We start from the raw sequence: 21,914 nt of genomic DNA, 5'->3' as shown, positions 1-21,914 counted from the left end.
CAGGATGCTGGGCTGTGATGTTGTCCGTGCGTCTCGGTAAGACTACGCATTAACACGGTCCTTCAAGTGATAGAATGAGGATGAAACGCGAATGAGGGTAGCGACTTGAAGAGCAAAGGGAAAAAAAGTGCCAAGGCTCGTGTCGAGGGAAAAAAGCTTCTGCGACAGTGGGATTGGTAGTGAGAGCAGTAGTGGCTTACTAGCTGTGATAGTTCATGTAAGGTTGGGTTTGTTAGTGTGGGTATCATGCATCATTACCGTGACACGCGATGGCGATGCATCTCGGTTTGCTGCAGCCGCTGCATTCCTAGAACTATTAGGATCGTTATATATTAGTGGGAGATCGGCCATAGATCATCTCACTGTGTGGATGGTGCGTATAGCTTGTCTGCATGTAGTGTACGGTATGGCTTCCCGAGTGGTGCCAGTTTTCCAGCAAGTGTGTTCCAATGGATATCCAGTAATGGTGGCTGATTAAAGGGGCTCACCTGTACCGTTGTGTTTGCATCTACTTGGCCACACATAGATAAATGCAAAGAATGTACGTGGTCAGCAAATTTTTATTATTATAAAATGCAATATATATTGAGGATGGATATAAAATACGCAATGGACCAACACTGAATAATGTGTAGTTCTAATAATGTGCAAATAAACAACCAGACAAACAAAAAACAAAGGGATTACGTAGGCTCACATTTCATCTATTATAATTTCATTTATGTTGATTTCCCTACGAATTCTACCACCACTACCGGCCACCCTACCATTTACTTCGACATTTATGCAGTGAATCAAAACTAACGAACCGTAGTATTGGTAGAGCGCTACTCCAGTCGTGCGTCTTCAACGTCTCACTGTAGGGAAACATAACCGAGGGTACCAGCTGCCGATGCACTGTTGCTACTTACTACCTGGCAGAGTGTCACAGGTAACTGCCCACCATAGAGTCAAAATCTCGATTCCGTATTCTCCAGTGGCATCTCAGAATGTGACGTCGCTAGCCACCGGACAATCGAAACGAGACAGAATACAGGCGAAGACCATTACTGGAGTCCAACCTTCGGCAGAAAACTAACGTGTTATGCACAAGTCCTTACCATCTACTAACAGGCAACACCTTGGATTTACATCCTTCTACCATTATAGTCACCTATAAATCCCTAACCGGCCTCATAATCAGCTACGTCAATGATACCTGGTTCTTCGTCTCCCCAAAATTTTACAAGTCCCTTGAAATTCTGGAAAGTCGTACACTCCATTTCATCTTCCGCCTCCTCCTACCTTCCCCAACGCGCCTCCTACACCATCTCATCCGCTCCCCACAGCTTCTTCTTTCCTTAGAGCACCTTCAGATACAGTGTCATAATACCAAAACACACTCCTGGTAACAAATGTTCCACTCATAAACGTCAATCCAGGTACGTCGCTGCCCTGCTGCATCCGTATTTCATCTTCCATCCAGCTTGATGCCTTATCCATCTTCTCCCACTGAAAATTCAACCAGCTGCCAGTCTCCTACCATGAAATCTTTCCCGAGATACTACAATATTTTTGCTCATTGTTAGAACACAAAACCTTACCCCATGCTCCAATTTGTCATCCCCTCCCTCTTTCCACTTTGTTGGATCTTAGTCACTATCTGCGGTGCCACATGGCCCCATTGTAATACTCAATATTCCACATCCGTCACGACCATGCATAGCCATTACACCATTGCATCGTTCGCACTATCATCAGATGAGTTTTTTCAACTGCATCACAAAATCATCGATGAAGTTTTTAAAAAATCATCAATATTGCCCTCTAACGTGACTGTTAAGATAAGTTCATTTATTGTCACACACTTGTGCACCAGTCGTAGTTACTGCTCACCAAAATGTTTCTTAAGAAAATTATCGTTTATTATAATCTCCATTTACGTATCTTAAAATGTCTTTCAAATTGTGTAACCTTTGGCTGATGCACAGTTTGGCTGAAGCCAGCCCACCCCTACATGAGGAATGCTAATAACTATAAATAAATAAGAATAGAACATTTAGTTGTCCTGTAGACGACAACTGCGAGCACGGTTGAGACTTAGACATTTTGATTTTCCATGATAACCGGGCCGAAGCCCCCAAATTATTTTATTCAAACCTACACTTGTTCTAGAAGCCTGAGATCTTATACATAGTGAGTGTGGAGGAAAGCTACATTTTTCAGTTCAGTGGGTAACACTATCAGTCACTCTACAAAAAAGTCAAATCAACATATGCCCCGTTCTTAACAGTTTCCTAGAAAACTAATAAAAACGGTGGGGAACAGGAGAAATGCAAATTATAGTAAATTTAACAATGGGCTTTAATGTTTTGTTTAACGGTGTACGTGTCCTCACAAAAGGCGTTAGAAAAGTCCACTGTCAACCGCAGGTCGCTTAGTAACTCTTGTAGGAAACTGCTGTGTTCCTGATATGGGCTCATTCGTAAGGTCCTTTACTTGAGCACACGTATGTAAAATACGAGAGAATTTCCTCCTCTGTGTTCACTCTGTGCTTGTAGACTTTGCTCGTAGGCCAAACTCAAAAATTGTAATCTAATGGTACAAGGAAGGGTGACCTCGGTGGCCAAGATATGACTACACAGACGCCGACCAACGCAGTGCATACATTTCAGTGCGGTACTGTGTCACTAATGCCACCATCCGCAAGTGACGTGCGCACTGAAATGGTCAATAAAGACAACACTAGGAGCCTAATGTCGCTTCAGTTGTACACTACTGGCCATTACAATTGCTACACCATGGAGATGACGTGCTACAGACCGCGAAATTAAACCGACAGGAAGAAGATGCTGTGATATGCAAATGATTAGCTTTTCAGAGCATTCACACAGGGTTGGCGCCTGTGGTGACACCTACAACTTGCGGACACGAGGAAAGTTTCCAACCGATTTCTCATACACAAACAGCTGTTGACCGGCGATGCCTGGTGAAACGTTTTTGTGATGCCTCGTGTAAGGAGGAGAAATGCGTACCATCACGTTTCCGACTTTGATAAAAGTCGGATTGTAGCCTATCGCGATTGCGGTTTATCGTACGCGACATTGCTGCTCGCCTTGGTCGAGATCCAATGACTGTTAGCAGAATATGGAACCGGTGAGTTCAGGAGGGTAATACGGAACGCCGTGTTGGATCGCAACGACCTCGTATCACTAGCGGACGAGATGACAAGCATCTTATCCGCATGACTGTAACGAATCGTGCAGCCACGTCTCGATCCCTGACTCAACAGATGGGGACGTCTGCAAGACAACAACCATCTGCAAGAACAGTTCGACGACGTTTGCGGCAGCATGGACTATCAGCTCGGAGACCATGGCTGCGGTTTCCCTTGACGTTGCATCACAGACAGGAGCGCCTGCGATGGTGTACTCAAAGACGAACCTGGATGCACGAATGGGCAAACGTCATTTTTCCGGATGAATCCAGGTTCCGTTTACAGCATCATGATGGTCGCATCCTTGTTTGTCGACATCGCGGGGAACGCACATTGGAAGCGTGTATTCATCATTGCCACACTGGCGTATCACCCGGCGTGATGGTATGGGGTGCCATTGGTTACAAGTCTCGGTCACCTCTTGTTCGCATTGACGTGACTTTGAACAGTGGACGGTACATTTCAGATGTGTTACGTCTCGTGGCTCTACCCTTCATTCGATCCCTGTGAAACCCTACGTTTGAGCAGGATAATGCACGACCGCATGTTGCAGGTCATGTACGGGCCTTTCTGGATACAGAAAATGTTCGACTGCTGCCCTAGCCAGCATATTTTTCAGACCTTTCACCAACTGGGAACGTCTGGTCAATGGTCGCCGAGCAACTAGCTCGTCACAATACGTCAGTCACTACTCTTGATGAACTGTGGTATCGCGTTGAAGCTCCATGGGGAGATGTACCTGTAGACGCCACCCAAGCTCTGTTTGACTCAATGCCCAGGTGTCTCAAGGCCTATATTATGGCCAGAGATAGTTGTTTTGGTACTGATTTCTCAGGATCTATGCACCCAAATTGCGTGAAAATGTAATTACACATCAGTTATTGTATAATATATTTGCCCAATGAATACCCGTTCATCATCTGCGTTTCTTCTTCGTGTGGCAAATTTAATGGACAATAGTGTATTTGTATGAGAGTACTGGTGAAGAAATGCATGGGACTGACACCTCTTTATCTCGGATACGGTTAACGAAAGGGCATTTGTGCATTTGAAGTATTTTGATCAGAATTACTCTGCAAAGCATGCACATTTCCTGTTGACTCTCCTTGTATTAGTATGTTTGTTTTTTAGCCGACTGGGGTGGTAGAGCGGTTCTAGTCGCTGCAGTCTTGAACCGCACGACCGCTACGGTCGCAGGTTCGAATCCTGCCTCGGGCATGGATGTGTGTGATGTCCTTAGGTTAGTTAGATTTAAGTCGTTCTACGTTCTAGAGGACTGATGACCTCAGAAGTTAACTTCCATAGTGCTCAGAGCCATTTGAACCATTTTTTCGTTTGTTTTATGTAGTGAAGAAACTTAGAACATGAAGGAGAGAGAGAGAGAGAGAGTATGTATATGTGTTTTCTGGTCGCCAGGTGACGTGGATTCGGCACCGTGACATCCACCTGCTGACCGTGGGCCGGTACACGTACACGAGCGACCAGCGCTTCCAATCGCTGCACTCTCCGCAGACGGAGGACTGGATGCTACAGATCCGCTACCCGCAGCGCAGGGACTCTGGCGTGTACGAGTGTCAGGTCAGCACGACGCCGCCCATCGGACACTCCATGTACCTCTCTGTCGTGGGTGAGTAGCACTGCGCTGCGCAGTGGCCAAGTTAACAGTTACCCCACCCGGGGAGTGGGTGAGTTCGAACGCCCAGAACCTCGCTAAAATGTGCTTATTTGCATTTAATCCGCTCGCCCCAGAAGAAGGGGTACGAGTCATCCGCATTCAACACCGTGCGTCGTACCAGAAGAGCTATCTCATGACCTTTTCATGATCTAAGACAGAAATGTTAATAACGCGAACACACAAAATAGCGATTTAAAAGATAACGAAACAATGCTAATAACACAAATGCGTTCTCCTACCCTCCCTTTTCACGACTTAACCGCTGAATCGACTTCGATGAAAATTTGCATGGAAATAGCTTGAACCCTGAGGAAGAACATTTTTTTTTTTACAATGCTTGTAACGGAACAGTACCCGTACATATCGCTGACGCCAACAATGGACAGTGGTGCGTACAGCGACTGTCGCTTATGGAAAACAGTATCACCAACTAAAGTGTAATAGTTCGTGTTAAGTTCACTTCAAGTGAATTTCAACTTGAAGGAAGACAACTTCTCAGTGAAGATCATATTTGTAAAACCTTCATTTACGATGAGTTGTTTCGGGAAACAGAGTTCTCATCACCTGATCTGTGAGTAGTGTACAGAAATTTTAAAGCATGTTAGATCATGAAAAGTAGCGCACTATGTCACAAATATAATACATAGAATGAATTATTATTACACATATGTCAGTAATTGTTATCAGATGTGCCCAGTTAACGCTACAAATGTACTGCACGTCTTACTTAACTAAATAGCTGACGTAAGATACATTAAAATGTCAAAGAAAAATCACTATTATAAATATCTTCAGCTAAGTGCATCTACCCCATATAACAAATCTTTAGGTCGTGGGGAATGTTAGTATTTTGATTCTGAGATATTAATGTTTTCGCTTTGTAAGAGTTGCTGTGATTCCACATTCATACGTAAACCGCAGGCTACATACAGTGTTGAAAATCTAGCAGGCTCTTTTTGTGTGGATAACCTCGTGTAATGCGTTCACCACTGCAAGAATGTACCATAGAAAATAATGATGAATTTCCTTAATGACGGAAGACTCCTTCGTCACCTACATAATGAGCTACATACGACGCTCTGTACTGTGTAATCTAATTCTTACTAGGTTTCTGCGCTGCAAGCATATAGTGAATAAATATTACCGTGCGATTATTTTGTCTTGCATCAGACGTTGTATATAAACAGGATGTTGAATGACGGCTTAAGTTGCAGTGTTAACGACATGCTGGTTCTTTCGACTAAGCAGTTTACTTCTACATGTTTTGATATGCTCTTTCTGTATCTAGAAAATATTTCAACTTTTACCTGCCACAGAAAGTTTCTTAATTATATACCTGTTACCCTTGTTTTAATTAAATTGCTATTTATATTTTCGATTGAATTAGTCTGTAATCTTAAAGTCACGTATTTTTTATGCCTACTGTCTTACCTCTGTATGGTTATGTATTCTGCTGCTGGTGCAGAAAATATTTTACCGACAACCTGCTACAACAGCTTTATAGCTGTATACCAATTAGAACAGTCATATTAAAATTACATATCTATATTTGCGGTTGGTAATGACTTCCTCGTTTGAGTCTAGAAAATATATTTGCTTCTACCGTAAAATAATTTTATAACTGTGTACCAATAACCACAATTTTCGTAGAATGATATATATATATATATATATATATATATATATATATATATATATATATGTGTGTGTGTGTGTGTGTGTGTATACACAGATTATTCTAATGAAACTGTGGTCACAAGGCATAAATACACGAGTGAACTGTAGTGGCACTAAATGGCAACTTGCTCTCTAGTACCTTCCGCCACGTGTCAGTTCAGCGATGGTCTTGTATTAGCGATGTACTCCGTGATTTGCAATCTGGAATGGATACGTTTGGCGAAACATATATTGCAAATAGTAGTTTTAACTTTGACATGTCAGTGCATCTTATGTAACTATCCAGCTAAGTAAGATATGGAGTTCATTTAGAACTCTGTCTGGGCACTTGTATTAACTTTTACTGTGGCATTTGTAATAATAATCCGCTTTGTTTATTACACTTATGACAGTGTACTCTGTGCGTCATACTCAGATATGCCTTACACTTTACGTACACTATTCACAGATCAGATAATGGTAACTCCGTTCACCATAACCAGTCATAGTTAAAAAAAATTGTCTGCGATGCTTGTTGGGAAGTTATCTTCCTTCACATCGATTTTTTACAGATCACTCCTTATCTTAAATTAAAAGTCCCTTTATGAAATACCAGTGCAGTCATCAACTGTAATGGACGGTGATTATTGCGAACATTATTACAACGGCTGACACAGACAATAGTGTAGCAATATTGTTAGTGATGAAGGACAAGTTGAATATTCATTTAATACAGAACAAGATCTTGGGCTTAACAACACGAAGATTTGTGTAACAGAAGATCATGGCATTTTTAATCCAATTACGGTACTGCATAGTTCGAAACAACTAGATAGTCAGGAAGCTGGAATAGGTATTGCTACCAACGATTTCCTGTTACAAATATTTGAGAACTTGAAAATTCGTGTCCGGAAACTAAAGAGTGTAATAAGGATATTAGTTAAAAAATTCCAAAATGTCGCCAGGAAAGCAAAAATTTTCAAAAGAAAATGAGGGCTTGCTGACAAAAATTTGTGTAATGAAGTTCATAATGTGCGAATAGCTCTTACTAATCCAGTTAGTCAGGAGAATGATGAATTCCGAAGACAAGCTTATAAGAAACATAATGGAATCAAACTTGATATTCAAGACATGAAAACGCAGGTTTCCGAATGAGATCAAGAAAGCACCGTGACTAATGCAGGAAGTATTGAGACACTGGAAGTGATTAGTGACTACGTAATTATGTCATGCAGTGATTGTGCTGAAACTGAGGTATGACACGGGACTGGATATGCTTAAGTGATTTTAGAATCATTTAAAGTGAATAAACGTAAGGTGGAATTGCTCAAAACTTCGTGAAAACTGTGGCATGTGATAAGCTTCTTACTGTGTTTGAATTGTATGAAGATACGTTAGTGTAGGATACTTTGGAATTGTTATCATCAACTTCAGCTTAACTGACGTATGTACGTGACCGACTTCAGCAAACAATTTAAGAAAAAATAACTTTTTGATCCTATAGGAAATAACATTGACCTCTCTGAAATTGTTTTAACGAGGTTACAAAGTTTTAATCTATCAATTCCATTACAAGGTGATATAATTGGAATGTATGAATGTATAACTATACTTTTCACTGTGCAGACGCTGGAAAGTTATTATTTGAAAGTACACATGAAAAGAAGATGTGCAAAAAGGGGTAGAACCGCAACGGATTGAAATCGTACGAGAAAAGAACCGAAAATCCTATAGGATGAGAGACCATATAGTGCTACTGGCTGTTTAAGTGTTTCAGTCATAGAAAAGGTGATATTTTAAATTACAATGAATTTTAGCTAACAGAGAATAGTAGGTAATTGAAGTGACTGTTTATGCAACTCTAATAGTTTTCTAATGAGGACTCGTGGTTACTGAAATGTTGAATTAACATTTCTACGTGGAGTATACTTTTGCAAGACTCTACAATCCGAGTGGCGCATGTAGCGCGTGTGTTTTTTACGTGCAGGGGGACAGAAATGCTTGTCAAAGCGTGCGCAGCACAACAGTGTTTTGTTGCGAACGCTGGTGTAAAAATAATTTCTATGCTTTCATGTTGGCCAGCCGTCCAGTGGAAAGGTACTGGGATGACGCGCAGAACTATGAGAAACTGACGTCACTGGACGACCGAGTGGCTGCGTCTGTCAACACGCTGTGATGTGTGATGACGCAGTGACGTTGGAGAATTTTTCCGCTACAGTTATTACAAAGTGATCTTCAGTTCCTGTTGGATAGATCCCACAGCCGCTTACTTTGAGCTACTGCATAGCTACGTGTGAATTATAACCCAACGTACAGAACAGTGTTAAAAAAACCGAATACCCTCTAAAACGTTAACGACGGTTTAATGTGATTGTGAGCCCCCAGAGGCGACGATGTCAGCCACATGTGTCTACAGCTTGTGTAACAGCGCGTGCAGCTTAAACATGTAGATAGGGGATTAAAAGCAGAGTACCTAATGAGGCAGTTAACACCAGTTCTGTGAAGTTCAATAATTATCTGTTTCTCGTAACGTTCAAAATGATTATATTTTAGTTAAGATATAAGTCGAAAGACTCTCATGTCAAGGTATGACCAAAGTTTCCAATATTAATGAATGAGCGGATTGTTCACTGTGTGACAATGAGTTTATTTCTTTCATTTCGTTACAGTCCCAGAGTAATGTCCGCCTACATCTACTAGAATAACGTGCTATTATTGGCAATAATATGAACATTCCTAGGACAGAATTATAGCGTAACCCGTGGTCTAGATGTAGCGTCTTTGATGCATAATCAAAACGTCTTCGGTCCCGTGTTCGATCCCTAGGGTGGGAAATTGCCCCTAAAGGCGGAAGAATCAGCAATTATCAACGACATGAGGATGCAGAAGGCAATGGAAACCACTGCATTAAAGACAAGTAACGTGTATCCGCAGGACATGTGGCCTGTAATTGAAAAAGTGTCATGATGATCTCTCCATTGCCAAAAGATTCCGGAATAGTCCCCCATTCGGATCTCCGGGAGGGGACTGCCAAGGGGGAGGTTACCATGAGAAAAAGATTGAATAATCAACGAAAGGATGACGTTCTACGAGTCGGGGCGTAGAATGTCAGAAGCTTGAACGTAGTAGGGAAACTAGAAAATCTGAAAAGGGAAATGTAAAGGCTCAATCTAGATATAGTAGGGGGCAGTGAAGTGGAGTGGAAGGAAGACAAGGATTTCTGGTCGGATGAGTTTAGGGTAATAACAACAGCAGCAGAAAATGGTATACCAGGTGTAGGATTCGTTATGAATAGGAAGGTAGGGCAGAGGGTTTGTTACTGTGAACAGTTCAGTGACCGGGTTGTTCTAATCAGAATCAACAGCAGACCAACACCGACAACGATAGTTCAGGTATACATGCCGACGTCGCAAGCTGAAGATGAACAGATAGAGAAAGTATATGAGGATATTGAAAAGGTAATGCAGTATGTAAAGGGGGACGAAAATCTAATAGTCATGGGTGACTGGAATGCAGTTGCAGGGGAAGGAGTAGAAGAAAAGGTTGCAGGAGAATATGGGCTTGGGACATGGAATGAAAGAGGAGAAAGACTTATTGAGTTCTGTAACAAGTTTCAGCTAGTAGTAGCAAATGCCCTGTTCAAGAATCACAAGAGGAGGAGGTATACTTGAAAAAGGCCGGGAGATACGGGAAGATTTGAATTAGATTACATCATGGTCAGACAGAGATTCCGAAATCAGATACTGGATTGTAAGGCGTACCCAGGAGCAGATATAGACTCAGATCACAATATAGTAGTGATGAAGAGTAGGCTGAAGTTCAAGACATTAGTCAGGAAGAATAAATACGCAAAGAAGTGGGATACGGAAGTACTAAGGAATGACGAGATATGTTTGAAGTTCTCTAACGCTATAGATACAGCAATAAGGAATATCGCAGTAAGCAGTACAGTTAAAGAGGAATTGACATCTCTAAAAAGGGCCATCACAGAAGTTGGGAAATGAAAACATACGTACAAAGAAGGTAGCTGCGAAGAAACCATGGGTAACAGAAGAAATACTTCAGTTGATTGATGAAAGGAGGAGGTACAAACAAGTTCCGGAAAAATCAGGAATACAGAAATACAAGTCGCTGAGGAATGAAATAAATAGGAAGTGCAGGGAAGCTAAGACGAAATGGCTGCAGGAAAAATGTGAAGACATCGAAAAAGATAAGATTGTCGGAACGACAGACTCAGCATACAGGAAAGTCAAAACAACCTATGGTGACATTAAATGCAACGGTGGTAACATTAAGAGTGCACCGGGAATTCCACTGTCAAATGCAGAGGAGAGAGCAGATAGGTGGGAAGAGTACATTGAAAGCCTCTATGAGGGTTAAGATTTGACTGATGTGATAGAAGAAGAAACAAGTGTCGATTTAGAAGAAATAGGGGATCCAGTATTAGAATCGGAATTTAAAAGAGCTTTGGAGGACTTACGATCATATAAGGCAGAAGGGATAGATAACATCCCATCAGAATTTCTAAAATCATTGGGGGAAGTGGCAACAAAACGACTATTCACGTTGTTGTGTACAATATATGAGTCTGGCGACTTACCATCTGACTTTCGGAAAAGCATCATCCACACAATTCCGAAGACGGCAAGAGCTGACAAGTGCGAGAATTATCGCACAATCAGCTTAACAGCTCATGAATCGAAGCTGCTTACAAGAATAATATACAGAAGAATGGAAAAGAAAATTTAGAATGCGCAAGGTGACGATCAGTTTGGCTTTAGGAAAAGTAAAGGGACCATAGAGGCAATTCTGACGTTACGGCAAATAATGGAAGAAAGGCTAAGGAAAAATCAACACACTTTCATAGGATTTGTCGACCTGGAAAAAGCGTTCGGCAATATAAAATGGTACAAGCTGTTCGAGATTCCGAAAAAAGTTGGGTTAAGCTATAGGGAGAGACGAGTACTATACAATATGTACAACAACCAAGAGGGAATAATAAGAGTGGACGATCAAGAACGAAGTGCTCGTACTAAGAAGGGCGTAAGCCAAGGCTGTAGCATTTCGCCCATACTCTTCAATCTGTACATCGAGGAAGCAATGATGGAAATAAAAGAAAGGTTCAGGAGTGGAATTAAAATACAAGGTGAAAGGATATCAATGATACGATTCGCTGATGACATTGGTATCCTGAATGAAAGTGAAGAAGAATTAAATGATCTGCTGAACGGAATGAACAGTCTAATGAGTACACAGTATGGGTTGAGAGTAAATCGGGGAAAGACGAAGGTAATGAGAAGTAGTAGAAATGAGAACAGCGAGAAACTTAACATCAGGATTGATGGTCACGAAGTCAATTAAGTTAAGGAATTCTGCTACCTAGACAGTAAAATAACCAATGACGGACGGAGCAAGGAGGACATCAAAAGCAGACTCGCTATGGCAAAAAAGGCATTTCTGGCCAAGAGAAGTCTACTAATATCAAATATCGGCCTTAATTTGAGGAAGATATTTCTGAGGATGTACGTCTGGAGTACAGCATTGTATGGTAGTGTAACATGGACTGTGGGAAAACCGGAACAGAAGAGAATCGAAGCATTTGAGATGTGGTGCTATAGACGAATGTTGAAAATTAGGTGGACTGATAAGGTAAGGAATGAGGAGGTTCTACGCAGAATCGGAGTGGAAAGGAATATGTGGAAAACACTGATAAGGAGAAGGGACAGGATGATAGGACATCTGCTAAGACATGAGGGAATGACTTCCATGGTACTAGAAGGAGCTGTATAGGGCAAGAACTGTAGAGGAAGACAGAGATTGGAATACGTCAAGCAAATAATTGAGGACGTAGGTTGCAAGTGCTACTCTGAGATGAAGAGGTTAGCACAGGAAAGGAATTCGTGGCGGGCCACATCGAACCAGTCAATAGACTGATGACAAAAAAAAAAAAAAAAAAAAAAAAAAAAAAAAAAAAAAAAAAAAAAAGGACACAGTACCATAACAATTACTCATTTTTATACATACTTATTTACAAAAATTCCTTGCTTGTAAATCTAGAATATACTTAATCAGTACACATATTTTAGTTTTAATACTCAATTCTGACATCTGTTTACTGTAATCATTATATATGTACATAGTCTCACTTACGTAAACAATTGAATTTGTCATAAAGTGCGAACTATAATTGGCTCATATAACACTGATATTCTAAAAAAAATTTATTATCGTAATTCTAGTGCCATCTATGATAATAACTAATGTTACAACAATCGGTAACTAAGTCACTCCTAAACAATTATTCAAAGATATGAGAAATAAGTATAATTGATATTTACATTGTGTTTACCATGACACTATGTTCGTACAGATCGATTTTTAGCTATGGTCATTATTAATTAAGATTAATAACTTAATTTTATTTACTGACTAAAACATGTTTGTTGTTAATTTTTTGAATTTTGGTCTTTCTGTGCCTTTCTTATGTTTTATCTTCAATTTTATTTCACCACTAAATTCAGAATACTAAAACTTTTAATTTGTCAGGAAAATGTAGAGGAACACTACATTTACATGTTGGGTGGGGGGTGGTGAATTTACATGTATGAATTAACTACGTTTGATCTTTGTGGATTTAATGATCTAGGTAGATAGAGAACATGTTGCATCATAATAAAGATTATTGCTCAATAAAGGTAGGCATCACAGTTGTCATCAATGGTATCAAATCTTCTTTGATATAATGCTGTCTATATCATTAGTGAAGAATTATTTATGTGAATAAACATAAAACATGCTAAAAGTTATTAACCATATTGCTCAATATACAAGTAGTATAATTTATAGCTCTCTTGATAGCATGATGTGTAGGTGGATGCCCTCAGAACGTATTAGTCAACAGCAACACTGTGCATGACTAGTCATTGTGCATTGATGAAGTTACGGTTGAAGGGGGTTGGGGGCGGCGCAGTTGACAAGCTGTGCTTACGCAGGCTGACATTCTCGTGGGGGCAGCTCACGTTACTGCACATGCAATAGCTTACTAGCTTACCTTCGCTCGTCACAACAAAACTACAGATAAGTGGGTGTAATTGCAGATAATATATAGTACACACATATCTGAATGTCATGATGTAATGCTGTATTTCCTTTCCTTAACTGAACAACAAATTTTTTTCTTATAATCTGATAGTCTTGCACAGCTATTCACTTTTCAGAATGTGGGTGTGGGGTTTCACGGCGGGGTAGGACACAGCGATGTGTACATTTGACTAAAGCCCCTTTTTCACATTCATCATCAATTCGGCATTGAACCGTCCAGTGTCAAACATCACTGACCATAATACTGGTATGTCAACGTCAGAATGCGCCTTTTGCCAAGTATGTTGTATCATAGGATTATACTTCTGAATAAACGTTGAATCTATAGCACAGGGTGAAATATGATAATGAATTGACGATCGTCTAACTTTACCACTTGTCTTTGATACTGTAGTCTTACACAATTAACGCTCTTTGTCACTTACTTTGTCTAAAAAAGTATGCATGAAGAGTTTCGAAATGTTTTGCTGTCTACAATGACAACATTTTGAGCGTAATGTTCTTACTGTTTTTTGTTCTATTATACCGATATTTTGTTCATTGTTTTCCTGAAGTTCCGCTCTTAGACGTCGAATTGGAACTTTTCAAATGTCTCTCGTAATAAGACGCAGCATTTTGCATGGAAATTGCTCATATTGTAGGCGAGCGGTTTATACTCGTATTCTATGCACATTTTCGTGCGGTTCTGAGTGTCTGTCACGCAGCTCGCTTGTCAGATGCATTATATGAATTGCACCCTCAGCGATATGTGATTTGGGAGCAATATATCTCATCTGCTTACGTTACAAAACACAACTAGCCGTCTGTTGCATGTTTCCTCTTCACGTTTAAGTTACGCATGTAGGCTCATATTATTTCTTTATTGTTGTTCTTTATTGTGTTCATTCCCTGCACATACGGGCTGAAGTTTGAATAGCAGCAGTACGTTGGTGGTGATCTGCCGAAAGCATGTATTACCTATAGAACTTAAATTTTTTTATTTAAAATGGTATAGTACAGATATTTTTATGCAATTGTGAGGTTGGTAGTTGTGCATTCAACGTATAAGGCAACATTCGTTGTCATTCAAAAACCAAAATTACACTCGTCTGTATTTAAAAATATGGGGACTCTTTGCATACCTAGACATTCAACATGAAAAGCCATTAAATATCAGGTCTAAATAATGATGTTAGAAGTCTCCTTCTAAAATGATGATAGAGTGCGAAAGACTTCTCAATTATTGTAAGAAGTACGCAAACAATACATATATATTTTGAATACTTCTCAATTTGCATTACTGTAAATAAAAACTGGAGAGTACGCATTTTTTGCAAGCCCAGACTCATCACTTTTTCTATACCTACCTGTACATGTGTTGGCACTTCATGTTCAATCTTCTGAGCTTATAACGAATTTAAAAAAGTTGTGATTTATATATTTCCTAACATTTCCTTGTCTCTGTCCTTTTTCGTTTAAACACACTAATCTCTAAAACTACAAGACAAATTTTCACGAGGTTTCGCAGATCACTTGAGTATAGCTTGGAGCGCAATACAGTTTTTATTTAATCAAAATCGGATAGCGAGGAAAAAAGTCGTCATGATTTATATTTTTGTCTCAACCCATTTTATCTGTCTGATTGAATACGCTATTTTCCAAAATTACTAGATGAATATTAGTGCGGTTTTCACATGTGGCTTGAGAAGAGCTTGGACGCTGTGTAAGCTTTTTTTCATCAAAATCGGATCACAAAAGCAAAAGTATCGCGATTTAAGTAAACTGCTGTACCCGTCTGTTTGAAGACGCTAGTCTCTTTCATAAGGTTTTCAAAGGTAACTTGCGTATAACTTGGGGCTCCGTACAAGCTCTATTTCACGGAAATGGGATTATGTAGAAAAAAAATTCATAAATGAAATTTCTATCCATAGTGTTATTGTAAATGCGAAAGTAGCTCTGTCTGTTACGTTTTCATGTCCAACACGTTGGACAGTTTTCGATGAAACATGGCATGGAGATTGCTTCAGCCCTGAGATAGAACATAGGCTGCTTTAGAAAATTTGTGCTACAACGTTAGAAGAATATTACGCGAACTAGGGAAAAATGTACTGTTTGAAAATGGTATTTATGCGCTTACTTACGATCTGTGTCGGACATGTGGAATTGCTTCTATTGGTTGAGGTGTGCAACGAATTATTTTAGAGTAATGAATGCAATGCTAATTCACTCGTCAGTGAGTTTACTCCATACATCTAAACTGGTTGATGGTTAATGTACACTTTGTGCAGTGTACAGCTACTTCAGTAGAATGATGCATCGATGTACACTACTGCCTAAGCCCCTCTCTGCGCACTACTTGGCAGCAACGTTGCGCATGCTGATGCATCGTGCGTTGGGACAACTGGCGGTTGGGGCGATTAGGGGTGGTGGCGCGAAAGGGGGGGGGGGTGCGGGAGTGGGGAGTGGAGAGCAGACCACCAACAATTCTTACCGAACAGGCAGATACGTGAGGGCACCCGACGTTACTGCATATATTGTAGGTTAGTGAATCACCACCACCAATCGTAACTACTGATATGCAAGTGCCGCCATGGATAATAGTTAGTATGTCATAAAAACATTCACAGCATAAAAATTCAGAATACCACTGCTAACTTTTGAAGGACCTTTTGCCACAGTTATATAAGGAGTGTTAGCTTTACTCTTCGCAGGAGTCAGTAAAGTACAGTAGAGGCACAAATTTAACCTAAGTTTACAAAGCTTTACCGAATGACAGGTATCGTTTCTTATCTTTTCTGAGGGTCGCAGGATTTGTGACAGTTGGATACACGTTTTTATGTCAATCCAAGAACTGGTTTACACCTTTTGGGTTCGAAGACTTGATTTTCCACCGACCTCTTGCGGACAAAAATTGCTGATAACGGTTTTCGGGAATGTGCTAATCCCTACTCGGCAACGTACGAGCGTGCAAGACCCCAAGTATAAAAGAGATATCCCGGTGGAGCGGAGGATCGACTTGAGACAAATACATAACGATCGACTCCATGGTGTACGATAGATTTACAAAGGCTACAAATAACAGACATGTGGTTAGCACAAGGGCAGTTCGGCAGTGAGTAATGGCTAAAAGCAGCCTCATTGCTGTCGGAAAGTTTTGAATACAAAGCCTAAGACAGCTGGTGCGATTATTTCAGGGGGAAACATAATTCGGCATTGTCATGTCACAAAATACATCAGCACCGAAGACAAGCGCTCGTTTGAGGAGTTATTGGGAACAACTAGACTGTCTCAACATCAAAGCTCCTCTATAATTTCTGAAGTAAACCCTGATTTTGTTATAAGTACGTATCAAACAGAATTTGTTACATCTCTGGTAAGAGTACCCTATCATTAAGAGGAGAGAAATAGCTGTCGGCCAACTGAAACAAAGAAAACTATTATCAGTTTTTGGATGAAAATTCTACGACCTTACGTAAAATTGCCTCGTTTCTGTACATTATTGCTTCATGGGATAAGCAAAGCTATCCTACTTATACGAAGGCCTGGTTGTCGATAATATCGGAACATCGACACTTTCATTGAAGGCAATTCCGCAAATAGTACGCTGTTCTGTCATCCTGTCCACCCTACGACATATACATAAACTGGCAGTTGAAGAATTACTTCGCCCATTACAGGTCTATCTGTTCTCATTGCACAACAAACAGAAATCACAAGTAGAAATGATGAAATTAATAAAGTATTAAGCCTGTTTTGAAGCTAGGCCTACGAAAATTGGTATTTGACTTCACGATCAAAAATAAAGAAATATGTTTCAGCAGTTTTGGATACCTAACCGTTTGGGGGTAAAATAGTAGGTGAAAGATTCTCTCGAAAATGTGTCATTACTGAAGAACTATTAAAGTATTATTAAAGCTACATCTATGAACATCGGTATTTGATTCTTGGTTACATGAAAAAAATACGTATTTGAGTGTGTTTGAAAACTGAACTCTTTAGGAGTGAAATAGGGGGTGAGATTTTTTTATGTAGACATTTCATTGTGAAAGCATTTTAAAGCTAAACCTACGAAAATTTTAATATGGCTTCTCAGTAAAAAATACTTGTTTCGCTCTTTTTGGAAATGCAATCCCTGTGAGGGTGAAACGGCCGATGGAAGTTTTAAAGAAAATATTAGGTTATGCAGGAATGTTTGAATCTAAATCTTTGGAAATTTGTATTTGACTTCCCTGTTAGAAAGAAAATAACGCATGACAGTGTCATTACAAATTCAACCCCTAGGGGGATGGAATAGAGTCAGACAGCTTTACTGAGTCGTCATCGCCCAACCCAAATCGCTAAGGATAGAAACTTGAAGTTCGAACAGGGTGTGGATCTTGCAGTGTAGGCACCGTTTAAGAAGGGATTGTCCAAATTTCCGCTCCTTCAGAGATGAAATAGGGGATTAAAGGCTTTTTGAAAGTAGTGTTACTATTAACGGAATTTTGAAGCTAGAGCTACGAAAACTGGTATTTGGTGTCTCAGTAACAAAATAAAAAACAATGCGTCTTTCAGCATTCTTATAAATTCAACTACCAAGGGGGTAAAATAGTGGGTGAAAGCCTGATTTGAAAAGAAGTAATTACGAAAGAGCTTCTGAAGGAGCTTAATTGCTACATCTATGACAATTGGTATTTGACTTCTCTGTTAGAAAATAAATACGTGTTTCAGTGTTTCTGGAAATTCAACCTGGAAGTGAGTGCAATAGAAGATGAAAATTAAAGAAAAAAATATTGCGTTATATTAAGAAAATTTTTAAAGTTTAATTTATGAGAATAGTATTTTCACTGTTAGATATAAAGAAACATTTGTTAGCGGATGACAGTTGCTACAGAAATATCTCCACAGAAACAGGAAACGCATGATTAACAAAGACTTGGCACTCCAGCCCGCGGAATCTCTTTTTCGTCAGAAGTATATTTGGAAAGGACCATGACTGTATGGCCTTAATTTGCGTGAAAAGCTTATGTGGTGTTACAGTTTGTGAGTAACATAAAAATTAAAAAATAAAAGAGCACAAGAATCTCTGCAACCATACAGTCCACACAAGTGTAGCAGCTGACGATAAGCCAGTAGTTGTTTAATGGCGTCACTTAGTGAGATCGCATGCTACATTGCACCAGGAATGTGATGACGATAGTGTTGGGTAGCGGACGCTTCCAACCACGACCTCGAGTCAAACTAAATGTTGAAATTGACTGGAAGAGGTATTCAGTCAACAGTGTTTGGCATTATTTACCTGTGTAGAGACGATTTCAAAACTTCAATATTTGCTGAAGTTATGATTTTGGTCTGATCTCGAAATGTTTAATTTATTTCATCAACCCCATTTTATATAAAGTCGTTACCATAGCAATGTTCACTTTTATTCGAGTAATTCGACGGTGATGTAGAGAGTGAGGTGTCTAATCTCCAAGTGTATTTGTCCATCAATTGTGCCCCAATTATGCCATCCTCAACATCTTTGTTAAGTATGACCGAATGAGCTGTTGTATCAGAAGACAACCTCATGTCACGACAACTGCCTTTATCTAAAAGTTTCGCTAAGCCTTTCCAATAATCTCTAAGACGATATCTCTAAGACGAATATCTATGAGCACCGAGTCAGGTTCACCCACAAGCACCGTAATGTTTAACATGGCAGTCTGTTTTATCAATTGTTGTTGTTCTTGTTGTTTTTGTGGTCTTCAGTCCAGAGACTGGTTTGATGCAGCTCTCCGTGTTACACTTCCTGTGAAAGCCTCTTCATCTCCTAATAACTACTGTTACCCACATCCTTCTGAATCCGTTTAGTGTATTCATCTCTTGGTCTCCCCCTACGATTTCTACCCTCCACGCTTCCATCCAGTACTAAATTGGTGATCCCTTGATGCCTCAGAATGTGTCCTACCAACTGATCCCTTCTTTTAGTTAAAATGTGTCGCAAATTCCTCTTTTCCTCGATTCCATTCACTATCTCCTCATTAAATACGTGATCTACCCACCTAATCTTCAGCATTCTTCTGTAGCACCACATTTCGAAATCTTCTATTCTCTTCTTGTCTAAAATAGTTATCGTCCATGATTCACATCCATACACGGCTGCACTCCATACAAATACTTTTAGGTAACACTTCCTGACACTTAAATCTATACTCGATGTTACCAAATTTCTTTTGTTCAGAAACGCTTTCCTTGCCATAGCTAGTCTACATTTTATATCCTTCCCACTTCGACCATCATCTGTTAGTGTGCTCCCCAAAAAGAAAAACTCATCTACTACCTTATGTGGCTCATTTCCTAATTTGATTCCCTCAGCATCACCTGATTTATTCCGACTACATTCCATTATCCTCGTTTTACTTTTGTTGATGTTCATTTTATACCTCCTTCCAAGATACTGTTCATTCCGTTCAGCTGCTCTTCCAGGTCCTTTGACGTCTCTGAGAGAATTGGAATGTCGTCCGCAATCGTGAAAGTTTTTATTTCTCCTCCATGGATTTGAATTCCTACTCAAAATTTTTCTTTCATGCATCTCGACTCCTATAACTACGATCTGCTTTCTGTAAAACTGTAAATAGCCCTTCGCTCCCTGTATTTTATCCCTGTCAACTTCATAATTTGAAATAGAGTATACCAGTCAACATTATCAATATCTTTCTCTAAGTCTACAAATGCTAGAGACGAAGTTCTACCTTTCCTTTACGTATATTCTAATAAGTCGGAGGGTCAGTATTGCTTCGCGTGTTCCAACGTTTCTACGGAATGTAAACTGATTTTCTCCGACGTCGAATTCCTCCAGTGTTTCCATTCGTCTGTAAAGAATTCGCGTTAGTATTTGACAACCGTAACTTATTGAACTGACAGTTCGGCAAATTTTACACTTGTCAGTACCTGTCTTCTTTGTGATTGTAATTATTATTTTCTCCTTGAAATCTGACGCTAATTTGCCTGTCTTATGCATCTTGCTCATCAAATAGAGAATTTTGTCATGGCTTTCTCGCCCAAGGTTATCAGTAGTTCTAATGGAATGTTGTCTACTCCCAGGGTCTTGTTTCGACTTAGGTCCTTTAGTACTCTGTCTAATTCTTCACACAGTATCTTATCTGATTTCATCTTCATCTATGTTTTGACAATTACATTTCGATAAATTTCATGTGAATGTTGTAATAGCTAGGAGGCGTCGACTGTGTGAAACAAACAAGAAAGAAACTATGACCAAAATGTGGCCACTTCTAGGTGCTACAATGTCCATGGATGACCTAGGGTACTCTATTCTTGTTGTTGTATGAGAACAGACAAAATTATTCATCAGGCGCTTTTGACTTTTGTTGAGAAAGCATCACCAATTGTTATACTGCAAGCATTAAGAGTAGATGACACTTTCCGCGCGTTTGCTTTCTGTTGAATGAATGATAGTTTAGATTAAGAATCACATAATCGAGATGTTAGTAGTCAGAACTCTTTGTTCCTGGTGTCACGTTCTCATTGCAACTGCTCCATCTTTCATTTTATCAGAAGCTGAAATAAAAACCAAACTGCAACAATTTCCTTGATTAATTTTCATCGTTCCGTTTCAGTACTATTTTTCGGTCATCGCAAAAGATTTCTTTGCATGATTTTGGTTTCTGATGTGAAAGTTTATGTTATTTAAAGATTGTGAAATTTATTTGTATATGTTCGCCTTTTGTAATATCTGTTATGTCGCCTATTCATTTGTGTATTATGTGATGCAGCTGGTGATAAGGAAAGCATACATTCGCATAACTGTTTTCAGGCATATAATATTGAAATGAATGTTATTTACTCACAATGTAAATAGAATCCGGTGAGGCTCAAAAAGCGAATTGCATCCGGTGAATGAGTTTATAGGTTTGCAGTTCGCTTAACGCAGAAAAACAAAAAGAACTACAAGAGCAACTGAAGAGGAGAGCAGCACACATAATTTCCACTGCTCTTGATTTATAATGTGCGAGTCGCAGTCAGCGCATCTGGATATTATTCGTAACAATGTTGTAGGCCTAAATCATAGGTGCAGAGGTGCAAACAATTCTCATTGAACAGATATTTCTGCTTCCAGTCAACGTGGTCGCAGCCGGTGTTGCTATAACTTTTAAGCATGGGCACAACAAACACGTAGGATGAGCAAATGTATTCTTCCTGCCGCTAGTCTAAAGGAGAGTCGCATTTGCGTCTTAGCGTGCCAGTTTGGGACAAATTGGGATACTCTGGTTTATTAAAGGAATATTCTTTTGATGACGTTATTGGGATACGTTGAAATTCATTTGC

General features: G+C 39.7%; 1 protein-coding gene across 1 annotated transcript in view; it reads left to right on the top strand.

The window, feature by feature from the left end:
• Positions 1 to 21,914, top strand: part of LOC124613274 (zwei Ig domain protein zig-8-like) — a 433,383-nt gene that overhangs the window by 294,995 nt on the left and 116,474 nt on the right. Inside the window, exon 3 of the mRNA XM_047141967.1 lies at positions 4,613 to 4,823. Within this exon, the coding sequence (XP_046997923.1) occupies positions 4,613 to 4,823 (211 nt within the window). The remainder of the gene's footprint in view (positions 1 to 4,612; positions 4,824 to 21,914) is intronic.

The sequence above is a fragment of the Schistocerca americana genome, chromosome 4, assembly GCF_021461395.2.
Source record: "Schistocerca americana isolate TAMUIC-IGC-003095 chromosome 4, iqSchAmer2.1, whole genome shotgun sequence".
Taxonomy (NCBI): Eukaryota; Metazoa; Arthropoda; class Insecta; order Orthoptera; family Acrididae; genus Schistocerca; species Schistocerca americana.
The sequence above is the reverse complement of the archived record's forward strand: the minus strand, read 5'-3'. Positions and strand labels throughout refer to the sequence as shown.